Genomic DNA, 17340 nt, shown 5'->3' on the forward strand with positions numbered 1-17340 from the left:
TCCTCCCTGGAAGTGCTGAAGGCCAGGTTGGATGAGGCTTTGAGCAACGTGGTCTAGTGGAAGATGTCCCTGCTGCTGGCAGGGGGGTTGGAACTGGATGAGCTTTAAGGTCCCTTCCAACCCAAACCCTTCTATGATTCTATGATGATCCCTGGTGTTGTATCAGAGTGAGCACTGCTGTCTTGCTCTGATGCACAGGCAAAAACGTAGCTATGGACCTGGAGTTAAAGTCTGAACACTGAATCCTTCCCCAGCCTTTTTTTAAATTTTACTCATGGCATCTGAGCAGTTGGCACCAGGTGGGTGCATTCAGGAAAGGGAAAGACCTTGCAAAATATGGCAAAGTTAGACTAGATAGGAGTCCAGCGTTAGCAGCTGCTCTCTGAGTAGTCCTTGCAAAAGGAATATGAAGTGGTTAACTTACTGGATGAAGGCTGGCAGGTTCTCCCTCCCCTAACAAACAAACTGGCGACACTACCCTGCGTTCATCAAAGTTAGGAGCATATCTCCTTGCTTGACTACTAAGGAGGAGCTGAAGCTTAATGAATTCATATCCCCTTTTCTTATCATGCAGTAGCAGTTACATCATTAGAGGATTACTGCCGCATACCGAGCACGTGTTCTGCTCGTGGGGAAGGAGGGTGATCGGGGTTTAAAAAAAGGCAGATGGGAAACTTCAGTCTCAGTAGTTTGGCAGCCCATGGCCAGGTTTCAAACCACTCCACTGATGGACTCTGCTAGCAGATACACGTGTACGTTTGGAGTGGACTGTGCAATAAATGTAGCGGCAAAACGCTGCTGAAATTTTCATGGGCTGTTATTTTAGTGAGTTGCCTTTCTGCTCAGTGTTGTTCTTTCCAGGAGATGACTGCTTTGGGAGGAAACTATCAAGTTGCATTACCTTTCATGTTCATGTAACGTAGGGTGTAAAGCAGGAGGAGTGTGAAATCGCTCTGTACACGAAGTGCACTTCGATGTTTAGTGTTGGAGCTCAGAACAGCCTGTTACAATTTGTACCGAGTGTAACTGCTGTCAACAACAAACTCATTTCAGGTTGGTGAAGGGAACAGCTTATCACTGGGACCTCCTGCTCGTTGCACTGATTAACACAGGGCTGTCAGTCTTCGGCCTCCCATGGATCCATGCTGCCTTCCCTCACTCCCCAATGCACGTCCGTGCCCTGGCCTACGTGGAGGAGAGGGTTGAAAATGGACACATCTATGAGACGTAAGTAGGAACTGCAGAGCTGTCTTGTATCTCTTTGGTTTCATTTGTGGTTTCCTGATCCTTTGGGTGCTGTGGGTTGTGTGGTCGGGGAGTTAGCTATCTTCTTGAAGACCTGCAAGATATGAAGGTGGAAGGGAGATGTGCCACGTGAAGCCACCTCAGCCAGCATGGCCTGTGATCCCACTTCATCCTCCTTCACCAAAGCTCTTATTTTAGGACAACTACAAATTTATACTCTTGTCAGTGGCTGGCAGCAGCATGGAGGAGTTCCACCCACTCTGGTGCAAACTGTCCTTTGGAAGAGTCGTCCAAGGCCTTTTTCGGGTTTATCCTTGTGGAGATGCTTTGACCAGATCTTTCCAGATGTCTTCACCAGGAAAAATGCAGTCTGATTCATTGCCTGAAACCTGTCTGGTGGTTATTACAAAGGGTAGGAAAAATGCAGCATTATTTCAGAGCTCCCATAGCATCTTCTGCCACGTTTTGGGAAGGCGAGATGCTTATTAAATTCTCTTGTTTTTAAGCAAAAGTGACTGTGAAGCCATGCCCAGGTCACAGCTTTCTGTTCCAGACCAGCTTTTTGGCTGTTCTGAGCTGTCCAACACACTCTTATCAAACACCTATTTAAAAAGAAAACCTAATTTCTCATGAAACCTGCTTCAGAATAGAAATTATCTGGTCTGTTTGATCTCAGTATGTTACAGTTGAGTGCTTTTATCTCAGAAGTGGTATTTTCCACTCACATGCCATTAGTTTTAATTATCTTGTCTTGGTTTCCAATTTCAGAGTTGCCACTTATCAAAAGTGAGGCTAAGTGGTCATTTACTTTGGGGGATGGAGTGGGTCTGTCTTTTAATTTCAGTTTTGCCTTCACGCTGTTCTTGGTGCCAGCTGGCCCAGCCCAACCTGTCACAGCTGCTTTTTGGGTTGGTGATGGACAGATTTCACCTTCCATATCTGGAAATTGCTGAATCCTGCTGTTCCCTGCAATGCTTTTACAGATCTCTGCTGGGAGATCAGTCCCTTGGGCTTGTATTTCCATTAGTATGTGATGCTATTAGTTGTTCCTACAACTATATCTGTGTTGAATAAACACTAAACCTTTTTATTTTTTTTATATTTTTTTTTTAAAAAGGAACTTTGTAATTTGACTTCTGTAGGGTTTTAATCCATGCCCTTGCTCCTGGTGTCCATGAGCTGAGCTGGGATACCTCTGCCCTCCATTTCTTTGTGAGAGGCAGAATTTACACTTTGAAACTCGTGTGCCAAGCCTCCCTCCTGTGTCTTCTGTTGTTAATTTGAATACCTGGTGGCTTTTCTCCTATTTTACCACTCAGTGTCTTTGTTCTGGCTTATTCTTGATGAAGTCAAGTCTACTGCCCAAATTAAGGACTACCTTCTACCCTTGTCTTCTGCTCCTTCACCCAGCTGCCCCAAAAGAGCATTGTAGAGCTCTCTTTGGCTATGCTAACCTAGATATAGCTCCAGTGATTCTCTGGAAAGGGCTGAGGGATGCCCTAATCTCACTAAATGTGTTCCCTCGTAGCACAGCTCTTCCTGTGCTGGAGGCAAATCGGTATGTAAATGAGTTCTGTGAAGTGGATTTTGGGAGTGAAGAAGGGAACAAGCATTTCCTAGGTATTTGAACTCCCTTTGAGACTTGAAGCTTTTTGTTCTCTGCAAAACATTGAGCTATAAACAGGAGGCTCTGAGTAATGTTGTCATCTTTTTATTTTTTTTTTTTTCTCTTAGCCAGCTCTGCTGAAAAAGAAATGTAATGAAACTCAATTAGAAAATCAGGAGTTTTCTCCCCTAGCCTGTTCCTTCCCTGAATTCAAATCAAAGCTCTCGGTGAGGATGGTGATATAAACAAGAATAAAGATCTGTCAGAATGAAAGCAAAATTTTCTCCCCTGTAGAGTAACCACTTGTTTCGTGTGGCAATCTGCAAATAGGTTCTCATGGCTCGTATGGGGTAAGTCAGGAATGGCTAATCCTGTGCTAGCCTTGTTTAAGGGATTCTGGAGAAATGAGCCTGGATTATGCTCTTCAGTCTCCATTAACTATTTCATTTCCATTGCAGCACAGGATTTCTGGAACTGTTTCTTCAAGGACCAAACCAGATTCTGAACACAGAATCACAGAATGTCAGGGATTAGAAGGGACCTCGAAAGATCATCTAGTCCAACCTCCCTGCTGGAGCAGGAACCTAAATGAGATATTTCATGCTTATCTTTATATATATTGATACCTATCTCCATCATCCTCTATCTTATCTCACTGCACACATGCAAATTACTTGATTTCTTCTATTGATTTAATGTGGCTGTTCTTGATGTCCTCACCCTGGAAATAAGAAAAGTGCTAGAACTGGTGAAAGAACAATTTGAGGCTGGGAACTTCAGCTTTAAAGATATTAACTGTCACAGAATCCCAGAATGGTGGGAGTTGGAAGGGACCTCAGGAGATCATCTAGTCCAGCCCCCCTACCAAAGCAGGTTCCCTACAGCAGGTTGCACAGAACTATGTTCTGATCAGAAATTCCAAACTACTTTAATAAGTGGCATTAGCAGGAGCTGACAGTAGTAGTTGCAGTACATCTTGTATGTGATCAAAGACTTCAGAGCTGTGATTGCTGCATCCCCAAGGGATGACAGGCAGAGAATTTCATGAACTTCAAAAATCCATTACCAAAGGGCTGCTATTCCGAGCTCTTCTTGTACTTGCAGACTTGCAGCTGATTGAAATGTGGTGGCTTCATATCTAATTTTGATCCTGGGCTCTTTGGTTTGCATGACTTCGTTTGCAAAGAAGCCGGCAGACTTGTGCGTGCTCAGACTGATGCTTGCAGGTCATGAGCATCCCCAGAGGTGGGTTAGATCTTTGCCTGGAATACAGAATCCCAGAATTGCCTTGATTGGAAAAGACCTTTAAGATCATTGAGTCCAGTCAACACTGACAAGTCCTCAACTAACCCGTGTCCCTCAGTTCTTGGATTTACTGAAACGGGGTGGCAGCAGGCAAGTAGGTACCACTGAACAGCACTGCTGAGAGGTGGCTGGTAACTCTTACCTCCACAGAATCCCAGAATTGCCTCAATTGGAAAAGCCCTTTAAGATCATCGAGTCCAATCATGAACCCAACACTGACAAGTCCCCTATGACTAACCCATGTCCCTCAGCACTGTGTCTACACGACTCTTCAATCCCTCCAGGGATGGGGACTCCACCACTGCCCTGGACAACCCCTTCCAATGCCTGACAACCCTTTCAGCAAAGAAATTCTTCCTCACATCCAATCTCAGCTGCCCTTGGTGCAACTTGAGGCCATTTCCTCTTGTCCTGTCCCTTGTTCCTTGTTTGAACAGACCCACCCCCACCTCTCTCCACCCTCCTCCAAGGGACTTGGACAGAGACACAAGGTCTCCCCTCAGCCTCCTTTTCTCCAGGCTCAACACCCCCAGTTCTCTCAGCTGCTGACAATATGTACAACCTGCACCATTGCTCACCAAGGAATTCAAATGTTGTCCTCTGAACTTTGTGTACTGTTTGATATTTGTTGTTCCTAAGGTCTTGTGACTGCTTGTGTTAATTCTGCCACGTTACCCAAATCCTGAGAGCAAGCCTCAGGCTGGTACCCTTTCCCTCTCCCTCTACATACAGGTGTGGAAGGCTCCTTCATTCCCTCAGCTTCCTTATGCTCTTGAATATATAAACAGATTTGAAGTTCAACCTGACCTTACTTATAAGCCAGACTCTCAAAAACTTAATATTGAAAGAATTTGCTGGGAAGCAATCTTCTTTACAACAGAGGGATTACAAAGTCCCAACAGTGCATATGTAAAAAGAGGGAAATATGTTTTGATAGATCTCGTGGCTGGCTCTTGTGTTAATCCTCAGAGTATTTTGTGTACAGGGTTAATTTGGAATATGAGGTCTCGCATCCAGGGAATGAGGCCACTAGATGACACAAAAACAGTCTATGGACAGTAATTTCTCCTGATAATAGGGGGATTTACTCACTAGCTTATCCACTGAATTGGTGGATTTATCTTCTCAAAAAAAGTTATGTTAAGAATCCTGCTTTTCTCTATTTATAAGTAATTTTGACAGATGAGGGTTTTCTTTCCTCCTATTGTTTCTGGCTTTTTTTTTTTTTTTTCAAACTAGGAGTTGCTCACAGGTTTAATTGAAGTGAAAAGAAAACAAAGCAACCTTCCTTCACCCTCCCCAAATAGGCTCTGAAAATTGCTGCATGTTTTCCTGCCAGTTGTCTTTTTTTTTTTCCCCCAGATTAAAAAAAAAATCAATCTGTGGTCTGTCAGCTCTGGAAAATTTGCATTAATTAATTACATGTTTTGCATGGTAATAGGCAATTTGCAGTGCGACTGCTATCCACACCAGAATTAAATTTCTAACTTGCTGTGTAGTGCTCTCAGCTTTCCCTTCTTTATAAACAAGGAGATCCTCATATACATCAAAAATGCTGACTTGCAGTGAAGAGAGTGCAGACTTTTTTTTTTACAAGAGGTTCATTAGTTCCTGTAGATGTCGATGAGTTTTCTTTTGGATAAAAGCCAATTGTCTATGCACTGGGTAAATCGAGGAAAGGATTGCTGCCCAAAAGGAGGATTCCTGCCTGGTTTTTTTTTTGGTGGGTTTTTTTGTTGTTGTTGGTTTGGGGTTTTTTTTTTATTTGTTTTGGGATTTAGTTTTATTTTTCTTGTAATTTGCTAAACAGAATTGGTTTAGAGGGCAATTTAGTTCAGGATAGGATCTGTGGAGCTTTGCAGAAGGGGAATTTGGCATTTTTCCAGCTGCTCTGTTTGAGCTGTGGATTAAGTGCTTGGCCTAGATCCAGCAGAGCTCTGCCTTCTCAGTGTCAGCACGAGGCCAGAAGTGCTGATCTCAGTGCAGTGGAGATGAGTTTCCCTTTCCTGAGCTGCACGTGTCCTGCACCGACACAGAGTAGTGAGCCCCAGCGATACGCTTACATGGATACTGGGATATTATCCTACTTCCCTAATCCCTGTTTTCTTGCTTTCAGGATTGTGAGCGTGAAGGAGACTCGGCTGACAAGTCTTGTGGCAAACTTCTTGGTTGGTCTCTCGCTCCTGCTCCTCCCATTCCCTCTCCAATGGATCCCAAAGCCAGTCCTCTATGGCCTCTTCCTCTATATCGCGTTGACCTCCATTGATGGTAACCAGCTCTTTGAAAGGGTGGCTCTCCTGCTCAAAGAACAGGTACACAGACTGGGGCACCAGCCTGGTGGAACAGAGAAGGAAATTGTATTTACAACCTTGACACCAAGCTGTGTCAGGAGCTAACATGGAAAACTGCTGGTGTTGGGGTTATCCCCAAAACTCATGTTCTCAAGAGGCTGATTTCCAGCTCCAACATGCACTTTGCATATCCTTTCTGTGGAAAGAAGGAGTGGAACTTGGTGGTCTCTAGTTGAGACTGGCTGTCACTGAGACACGAGCAAGAGAAGTCTTTTCCATTAAAGTGGACAGATGAGTGGGAGACGACACTGACAGACAGTGTCAGACAACAAAAGCAGCGTGGTTATCGTTAGGTTAAAAACAGGTGGTAGCTGAGCTGGTCATAAATTGCACTGCATCTCATCTGTCTTTCAAATTCTGCACAAATTGCCTTCTGTTTTTCTCTGGCACAAAAGCATTTGAGCTTTCTTGTTCAGAGTGATGTCTCAGATATAATCCTTCTTTTTTGTTTTTTTTTTTCAATCTACTAAGAATTGCTGGAAGCCAGTTCTCTAGAGGCAAAGATGAGTGTATGGATGGAGCCAGGATAGCTGCTACCAGTGATGACACCCCCTAAACTGTGTAGCTTGTAAACAAAAAATATATTCAAACAATGCCTTTTTAGAAAACCAACTGTACAAACTGTTGCTCACTGAACATAGGGTGTTTGTAGGTTTTAAAAACCCACTGTGATGTCGAGACAGCTGCACTTCAAAAACAATTACATGCACTTCAAAAGCAATTCTTAAAAGTATTAGAAAACCATCTGCATTTTGTCAGTAAATGGTGATCTTTAATTTCCCCAACAAAACTTTGAGAACAGGTAATTTTTTGTTGTTTTCTACACTTTCGTTTTGACTTGTGTGAAATATCACGAGAGAGGATTTTAAACTCAAAATGAAATTACCTGCATTATTGAAATGCTTCTGATGTGGGATGAAAACGAATCTGGAAGATCTGTATTCAAGCCATCTCTATTACAAGAGGTGTTAGCTTGCGGTGTAGGCGGTATCTGGGAGTGATAACAAGTCTCCAGCTCTCTTATATAACAAGGGTCAAGAGATTAATAAGCCCAACATTTGGCTCTGCATCTCTACTAATGTATCTTGATCTCTAATATTACATCCCAGAGGTTAAAACTCTGAAATCCAGGTAAAGATTACATTTGTCATGTCAATTTTTGAATGAGGATTGAATGGTAACTGATAGATGTGGAATATTACTTCTGGGCTTAGTACAAATTATGTGTGGAATTTTCCAAGCTTTGGTTTGGGAAAATCAAAGAAGTATTCTCAAATATGGAGATTTCCCTTTTCTGGAAACCTTTTAATGAGTCATGGCACAATTTGAAATCCATTGAGTCTGTATCAGTGCCAGCAGACAGTCGCTCATACTCTTCATTGATGTATAGACAGTGAGTCAAAGCTTGTGCTCAGACATGAGCAAGTAACTGTCAAAAGAAACCACGAGTGATATTTAGTCTATTAATGTCTTTTTTTTTTCCTCTTCTTTCTCAAAAAATGAATAGTTTTATATGAATTGAGAAAATCACTGTAGTCTAAGTACAGCCGCTTCCCACACCTCCCCAGTCTCATCTTCTGGTCTTCCTCTACTGGGGTTTGGCCAAGATAATGGAACACCACCAGGGACAAGCATCTAGTCTGATCAGTAGAGGACAGTAGGCTATAAAATAATTAGGAATTTGGTTTCAGATGGAGAAACCATCCAGAAGTAACAACACCCGAATGTATCTGCTTACCATCGGCCCCTTGCACACCATCACAGGCACTTCACGTGTTGCTGTAAAGCCCTGATAATCCTCCTCAGGGGAATCTCATTATTGTACTTATCAAGATATTTTATTGCACTCCAGATGCTCCTAAAGGCAATCTTGTCTGTGTGGTGTGTCTTGTCTTCCCCAGATTTCTAGTGCCCAGTCATCTTCTGTGTGTTGCTGCCAATGTTGTGGTTTAAGGCAATTCCTTTAACCCTACAGATCCTGCCTCCAGCTGTTGAACCTGTTAAGGACTCTGATGTTGATGCACTTTCTGTGTGTGTGTGTATAAACTGATGATTTCCTTAAAACCCTTGTGTTCAAAAGCCCCTGACACATTCTGCAGTCACAAGTCCAGGTTGCTGCATCTCTAATGTGCAATTCTTCTCTTCCCAGACTGCTTATCCTCCGACACATTACATCCGCCGAGTGCCCCAGAGGAAGATCCACTATTTCACAGGCTTGCAGGTCCTGCAGCTCCTCATCCTCTGTGGTTTTGGCATGTCACCATTGCCCTACATGAAGATGATCTTCCCACTCATCATGATAGGAATGATCCCAATCAGGTATGAAGCTCTTGCAGGCTAAGCTTGGCTGTCTCTCTTTCCTGTCTCCTATGCCTTTTGTCTGCAGGCTTCAACTGCAGGAAGTCTGAGTGGTCTAGAAGGGCACCTGGTACTTTCCTGAGTAGCCAGGTCCTAGAAGTGGGTGCTGGTGACCTCTTCCTCACCAGTTGCTCAGGCTTGAGGCAGGATAGTGCAGAGAGCCTGTGATTTCATTGGTGCTGGCTGTTGTGCAAGGGGTTCTGGGCTGGCAGGTACATTTCTTACAGGTAGGAGAGAGACAAATAAGTCTCCTTTTGCAGTCTGTGAGATGCCTGATCTTCCTGAGGAGCTGTAGTCTGAGCCTTCCCTGAGTCTGAGGCATTTGATAATGTTCCTTTCTGTTTTTCAATTTGATTTCCTGAGACTTGGGCTCAGAGCAGAGCTAGAAACTTGTCCTAAGAGGAATCCTTATCTCTTGTCCAGTGCTGTGGTGACCTTACAGGTGACCTGCATTGCTGAATGACTTTTCAAATGATCAGTTAGGTCAAACTGGCCACATTTAGTCTTAAAATGTATCTTTAAAACTGAGAGGACCCTGCAATATCTTGCAGTCTTGAGAGAGAACAATTGAGAAATTTAACTAATTTCTTTCTTGATGTTCATTACCAGTGACTGCCCATCATTCTCCAGTTAAATCATTCATGTTCTCCATCCTTTGGATATAATGAGAAGCCATAATAAGATCTTGGAAGGAACAGATTTGTTTCCAGTCTGCTTGATTATTTTTAGGCCAATATGGCATCCAGTGATATCTGGTTGTCTTTGAGCTTGCAGTCTCAGAGATTTTCTATCTGATCTTAGTTCAGGGCTACCAATGTGATAATCTGCAAAGGCAGCTATTGTGGTGTTTTCCTTGGGTGATAAAGATGCATCCAGTTCTTTCTGAAATAAAAGCAAATGTCAAAACTACTGTGGCTTTCAACGGGATCGGGTTAGAGCTATTTGGATTAGATTTTTAAAGATAAACAAAATCTTGGAAAACACTGAAATTATTGTTTTTATGGTAAGAGTCTCTCACTCACCCTTCACATAAGTGTCACTTTGGATGACTGGTTAAGTGGTTGGTAAATGCTTCAGCTGTGTGCAGTGCTGGTTGAGTGACTCTTGTGGGAATTGCAAGTCTCTGCACAGAGCAGCTCAGTAGAGAAAAGAAAACGTGGGACACTCTGCCAACCATTCAAGTATCACACATAGTGTAATAACCTTAAATTAGTGTGGAGAGGTGCTGTCAAAGAACCTGGTTTTGTAATAAGAGCTAGATAATTTAATGGTGCAAATATATCTTCTTTTGAGTAAATAAGATACTGTCATCTTATACTAGCTCTGTTACAAACTTGTTTCTCTTTCCACAGCAGCTTTTTCTAGTAGCTGGATAATCAGCCCTGCTGCTCAGGAGCTGATGGTGCTACCTGGCACAACAGAGAAGTTTGCCCTTGGCTTTCCTTTCTCTGATATCTTTTGCCTTCCTATAGCTTCTGTGGACTCCAGACAAGAAGGCAGCACCATGATGCATGAGCTCTGTAGTTAACAATGACTCTTTCACAAAGATTTGGCACTCTAAATAGATGAGACAGAGAAGAAGAAATGAAATATCTTTTCTCCTTCCCTTTTTTTTTTTAAGTGAAGGAAGGAAGAGCAGATGGGAGAGTAGCCAGGGGTCAAAGTCAAGAATCAAACCCAGATGAGTGAGTCATGGCTCAGTGTCCCATCCAGAAAACCAGCCATGATACTTGTCTGCCTCGAAGCCACATTTCACAGAATCACAGAATTGCCTAGATTGGAAAAGACCTTTAAGATCAGGAAGTCCAATCATTAACCTCATGCTGACAACACTTCCATCTATCCGACAGCATTAGACGTATGATTTGCATTGTCAGTGGTGAGGGACCATCTTTTCCCACTGGTGTAGTGTTAATGTGAAAGATAATGGATTTCAAGGGCTTCTTATTCTTGCAGTGGAGAACAGCCTGTTGGGAGAAAATGTGATCTTTTTTAATATCCCCTGTTCCTGGCTTTGATTCAGAGCTTTGGGTTAACTAGTTTTTGGTTACACTCTAATCCTTGCTCTGGGGAATACTGAGGTTAAGGTTACTTGGAGAGGAAGAATCTTCTTTCCAAGTTTTCTGTGATGCTTATCTCTGCTCCCATGGCTCTCAAGCATTTTATTTCATGACAAGTCTTTTTAAGCAGATCCTGGTACTTCTCAGTAGTAAATGCTGTTTGGGATCTCTTGCATAGCTATTGAAAAGGCCCTTCCAAGTCTTAAACTGACTTCCTAGTTCTTTGTGCCTTATTTTAACAGCTGAAGAATAGCTTCCTTGTTGAGCAAGGAAAAGTAATAAACTAAATATGCAGTAGGATTTAATGAGAGCAACTTCATTGCATGTTTTTACAGTACCTTGCCTTCCTCATCGAAGTACCTTAATTCATGAGATGTTCTTGCAAACAAATTAATGAAAAACAAAAGACAGTTACTGTCTCCATGATGTAGTGGAAACCAGGAAGGGATGGAGGAATGAACATCACAGCCCTGCTTAGCCTCTTGACAAGGTCTCCAGTCTTGCTGATATATTTGGTACCTCTCTAACACCAAAGCTTCAGGAATGTCTATTAAAGCTTCTTTGTGGGAGAGCTGAAAGAAGTGATCTGGGGTACTTGGAGAACTGAGGAAGAGCAAGACATGGCCTGCCTACGTGGGTGTTTGAGCCAGCCCTGTAAATTCAGAGGAGCATTTCTCCAGTGAGCTCTCCAGTGTTGTGATGAGTGTAAGGTTGCATCAGGTGGGGTTTGTGTGTTGGGAAACTATAAGGAAAATGGTGAAGAAAGTAGAAACTAGAAGTAAATGGTGATTCTTGGCAAAGTAACTCATCTGGTAGCAAACTGGAGGCAACGGGAAGCTTTTGGCTGCCTCCCCAGCACAAACCAGGAGCGTAGCTGTGGGTCAGGTGAAATGGTACATTTTTGTAAGCACCTGCAAGGCTTTGTGGTGACAGAATGCTCTAGGAAAGGGACTTTCCTCTTCAACTGAATTGAGGTGGCTTCTTTCAGGAGGAGCTCTGCACTGTTATTCCTATAAATGTTGTATTTACTTGCAGGATTGGTTGTTTTTACTTTCTCCCACTTCATCTGCATTAACTGCTTGAAAGAGTCCAGCACAGAGCCACCAAGATGATGGAGTGGAGCACCTCCCTGATGAGGAAAGGCTGAGGGAGCTGGGGCTCTTTAGCTTGGAGAAGAGGAGACTGAGGGGTGACCTCATTAATGTTTATAAATATGTTAAGGGCGAATGTCAGTTGGATGGAGCCAGGCTCTTCTCAGTGATGCCCAATGGTAGGACAAGGGGCAATGGGTGTGAGCTGGAACACAGGAGGTTCCGCTTAAACTTGAGAAGAAACTTCTTTACAGTGAGGGTGACAGAGCCCTGGGACAGGCTGCCCAGAGAGGTTGTGGAGTCTCCTTCTCTGGAGACATTCAAAACCTGCCTGGCGGCCTTTCTATGTGATCTCATTTAGGTTCCTGCTCCGGCAGGGGGATTGGACTGGATGATCTTTCGAGGTCCCTTCCAATCTCTGACATGATTCTGTGATCTCCGCTTCAGCTGAGTGACTGTTTTATGCATGGCCATGGACAAACTCAACTGGGAGTCTTGGGACAGGCAAACAAAATGTTACCTGAATAAAAACAAGCACTAATGCTATCTCTCTGGTTCAATCTTAGGTATAACCTGCTCCCTAGGATCATTGAAGCCAAGTACTTGGATGCTATGGATGCAGAGCACTAAACGGGGTCCCCCCGCACACAGAGCAGCGAGGACAGCTCTTTCAGAGTTGGAAGGCAGCTTTGCCGAGGCGTAGAACAATTTATCTGCAGTTCTTTTCTTTCACCACTTTCTTTCTGCTCTCCTATGGCGTTGGTAATGCACACACCTATCAAAGACCAATTGAGCGTTGAAGTGTCAGACCAAAACAGCCTTGGACTTGGGAGGCCGATGCTCTTTGGAGTTGTGAGGCAAGCAAGCTTTATGGAAATGCTACTTTCTACATCCCAAAACTGGAAACCCCAAAGATCAGCATGTCCGTATGGTTGGAGCATGGGTCCTCAGAGTTGTCACGTGTTCCCTTGTTTGAGGGGTGGGGGGAAATCTCTTTTTATGCACCACGTCCCTTTCTTCCAAAACACTATAAGGACAACTGACCCTTCTTTTACAGAATGACAGTCCCGTTCTGGCCTTTGAATTAAATTTCCTGTGCATCCAGTATTCCCAAATTGGTATTCTGGGTGGGGTGGCCTCATGTTAAACCACTGATGTCAGCAGAGATGTCTGGCCATCTCTTCAGATTAGCAGGGTTGGAAACAGATTTAATTTATAATGATACAATCTCCATCTTTGGATGAATATTTAATTCCTACAAATGAGCTGGAAATGTGTAGAGGTTGAGCTCGCGTGGTGATGTTGATGAAACCACATCTGGGTCTAAGCTATTTGGGAATTATTTTGGATCTTTTTACTATTACTTCTCAGTAATCAAATACAGAAGTGTAGTTTTGCACAACTGCAACGTTCTTGCTTGCACCCGGAGTCAGATACTGAAACTTGTCAAAGGGCAGTTGCGTTAATGATTGCATATACATATGTACAGTAGTGCCTATGTGTACATATATACATATGGATTTGTGTATATATTTTGCATAGATATACAAATAGGCCTGATTCTTTCAAAATATCAAAAGTGTTTTGTGCAGTCAGTGTTACCTGTGAAGTCTTGACCATATACTTGTTCTTTGCTTCAGTGCTGCTTTTTCTCATTTGAGATACAGTCACTTTTTTTTCCTTTGGAAGCTGCTCGGTTACTGGTTTTGTTCATGTGTTGCTTTATTCAAGATGTTCCTTTGCTTTCTTCTTCCCATAGCTTGAGACCTTCATCATTCTGTCTTAATGCTCCAACATGTGAATTTTGCATTTAATTTTAATGTACAGCATGCAATGAAAGTTTTCCTCTTTCACCTAATCAATATTTGTTGGTCAGTTCATTGTTTCTGTTTTGTAGCTAATCTCCAGTTTTCCCCCCCCAACTCCCAGACATTATATTATATTTCTGGATGAATCTAACTTCTGCTGTCTTTTATATTTCAGTTTATTTAATTTTGCTTGTACTATGGTCAGTTTTCTTATTTGGAGTACTGTGAAACAAGCTGCCCTTTAGTTCAGTGCTTGCCCTTTGCTGCACCCTACAGATCACAGGTAAAGTGTTAAGAAAAATGTGGACTTCTGAAGGCAAATGAACTTTCAAAAGAGTAGAAATGCAGGGAAAAGTATAATACAAAATGAAATGCAAATACATTCTTGGCACAGAGAAGTGTTGCTTACTAAATGGCTTGGCCAGTAAATGGTGCAGAGTTTTTATCAGCACATGCCCTACGGATTGGGTGTTCCTTTGCATGATGAGGAAGACCAACTCTATAACGAGGGAGGAAGGCATTGGGTAACAAAGCTCCTGTGCTGAAACTAAGCCAGACTCAAGCCACTGCAGATTTGGTGTATTTGCACTAAATATCAGATGGATTTCATCTTAATGTAGCTGCCTATGGCTTTTAAAACATGTATGAAAAACTAGATTTTTATTTTCTTATGAAACCCTTCATCTTCATATTGATACTTGATGGAGGAGAGGAGTAAGAGTGTTCCCAAGAACGTGGCTGTGGTTTCTACATCCCCAAACAATCACAGGGGAAAGCCCTCAGCTTAGCAAGTAAAACATTGTGTGACCTTGAAAGCATGACCTTCATGTTGTACCAACCAACTCTTGTGGGACTGCTGAGAAGTCTCAGGGTCAGGATGACCACCCTAGTACATCAAAGCAGGTAATGCCACCTATTTGGCTTTCAGTCATTCTTAGAGGCAGCAGGGGTAACTCCTGCTGTGTCTGATCAGTGGCATGACAGCAGGTATAAATCCATGCATGGTTTCTGACCACCTTTGTCAATATTTCCTGGCTTTTGAGTCATTTCTGTGGTGAGATCACTAAGAGCTGTTGCTAAGGTCTACACGTAGAAACGGGACAAACAGTCAACAAACAGGATTTCGGGGCAGTGCAAAGGTGGAGGTGGTAAAAGTATGTCTGATCTTCAGTCAACAGCAAAAGAGCAGGTGACAGCAAACAGTTCAGGACCTGTTGTAAGACAGGGAGTGCAAAGGCCTGATGATGCTGAAGTAACATGCTTTTCTCCTAGATGTCAAAAGATTTAACCAAAGGTAGAATGAAAAACATCATCCTGTGGTTGATGCAGCTATTAAACGCACGTGTCCTGGGGTTGCATTTCTGGTGTCTCAGCTCTTGGCAGGAAGAAGTCACTCTGTGAGCTGTTTTAAATCATATCGTAGATGCTGTGGCTGGTGGAAGGACATGATGTGCACAGGGGAATGTGGCTCTGGTCTTCTTTGAGGAAGAGGAGAGGCCCTGGGTGAAATTTCCTCCAGCCCAGAGCATGGTGGGGTGAACTGGCATGCAGGTCTTGCCAGAGGAAATAGTTTTGAGATGTGCCCTCCATCCCTCCCACTTAGAAGGACCAAAAATATCCCCGTTTAAAGCCTCTTTGAAAACATCGATTTCAGATAGTGCCAAATGTTACTAACTGAGATAATTTAAAATCCAAATAGCTTGGAGGGGTTAAATATCCATCACAACTCTTGTTTATATGTTTTATCGCTGTTGCTTTACCAGTATGACTTTAGTGTTTGTGTTTTCTTTGTAGTATCAATAGGATTCACTTTCACAGGTTTTTCTTCTGAGGGAAGTCAGAGGCCAAAGAATCAACTGATGGGAAATTGGCACAACTTGGGGAAAGAAGTTGTGCTGGCTTAGACTGGTTGAACATTTGGACCCATGTCTCAATATATGGGTAGAAGGAGGATGTGAGACTTGAGGCCTCCTAAGGGGTTGTAATAATCCTTTTTTTCATGCAAATACCTTTTCTCTTCTTGTTTGCTTCTGGTTTTGCTGACTTAAGTGCAGGTGTTTCCAAGAAGTAGGTTAACTAGGGAAGGAGAGTTTGTTCAAAATTGATTGAGCACTTTAATACTTCTGTGAAGGTTAAGACAATTAGAATGTAAAAGAAGTTTTATTATAAGCTCTTTATATACGCACAATGCTATGTATAACTGTTGCCAAAGAACTGGGTTTGAAAGATGTTGATAGCTATTAAGAGAGTCCATGGTGTTCAGCTGGAACCATAAGATAGTAAAAAGCTTCTGAAACGAGTGGATTTTGGAAGTTACCTTTTGACAGCTGCCAAAACGATCAGAAACTGAGGACAGAATAAACTTCTACTCTCAAACTTGTAGTTTTTGATCCTCGCGTTGAATGTAGGAGCTAGAAGTTAGCTTGACAATTAAAATTAGAGATATACCTGAATAGTTTTGTTGGTCTGAGACTTATTTTGTTGCCTTCAAAAATACTGTTGACACACTATGTATGGAAATAGATGTGTTTATCCACGTAATTTAAGGAAAGTTGGTGAAAACATGGACTGCTGAACAGGCAGCACAGCACTTTCTAGAGTGATTATGAAGCAAAGCTGACAACTTCACTAGCAACAATCCCTAAATTCTCTGGTATCAACATTTGAAGCAAATAATAAATGTCAAGTTCTACTTGGATATGCATCAGTGCATTGCTGCGAAAGGATGGGGATGGAGTAAATGAATTGAACTGGTTTGCTTCAGAACTGCCATCTGGTGAAATGCTTCAAGATGAGCCCAGCAACTATGGGATATGATACACCCTTCCTGGTGACCTGTGTGAACTGGGACGCTCTGAAAACAAATACGGTATCTGATCATGTTTCCATAGACTGTAGGGCAAACAGTTCTCCCCAAAAAGTCCACATCCCCAGCTGTACCAAAAGACTTGAAACTGTTTGTAAACTTCTGCATCTCGTATTTGGCTGCTTTAGAAACTGGGGGGGAACCGTGTTCTGTGGACACTCTTTGAAGGAACATAAAGTTGGTCAAAGCTGGAGAATGATTATGGGCAGGAGGGAAGGTTTGGTTTTGTTGGTTTTTGGGGTTTTTGTGGGTTTTTTTTCTTGTTTTTTTTCTTTCTTGTGGAGTTCTCAGCAACAAAAAAGAAGCCATCTCACCAAAAGCACCTACCACTTTCTAGTCTGTGTCCCACTACACAAGTATCTACACTATCTGTTGGCACGTGTTCATGTTACTCCTTGATCAAGTCTTCTTTTTCTTGTTCATTGTATTCTGTATCTGCCCTTTGTAGTGTTTCTACCTGCCTGGAAGTTTAACAGGTAGAATCAGGGTTGGCTTAAGCTCATTTTATGTGTCCATCCTCCCAAAACTTCAGTGCAAGCAGTTTTCTCTGTCATCTCCTGACCCAGCTCTTCTCTGGAAGTCGGCTCTAGCATCCCCACTGTGGAAATGTTGCCGAAGTGCTGAGTGGGTATTTTTCTCTGGAGAACTCA

At 42.7% G+C, this 17340-nt stretch overlaps 1 protein-coding gene across 1 annotated transcript in view; it reads left to right on the plus strand.

Moving 5' to 3' along the window:
• SLC4A11 (solute carrier family 4 member 11) overlaps window positions 1-12993 on the plus strand; it is a gene marked incomplete at its 5' end in the record, with an annotated part of 33465 nt that extends 20472 nt beyond the window's left edge. The window contains 4 exons of the mRNA XM_010168002.1: window positions 1054-1227; window positions 6273-6468; window positions 8657-8826; window positions 12583-12993. Of these exons, the coding sequence (XP_010166304.1) occupies window positions 1054-1227; window positions 6273-6468; window positions 8657-8826; window positions 12583-12646 (604 nt within the window). The remainder of the gene's footprint in view (window positions 1-1053; window positions 1228-6272; window positions 6469-8656; window positions 8827-12582) is intronic.
• Window positions 12994-17340: the final 4347 nt, after the last annotated feature.

The sequence above is a fragment of the Antrostomus carolinensis genome, unplaced genomic scaffold (genome assembly GCF_000700745.2).
Source record: "Antrostomus carolinensis isolate BGI_N321 unplaced genomic scaffold, ASM70074v2 scaffold6515, whole genome shotgun sequence".
NCBI lineage: Eukaryota > Metazoa > Chordata > Aves > Caprimulgiformes > Caprimulgidae > Antrostomus > Antrostomus carolinensis.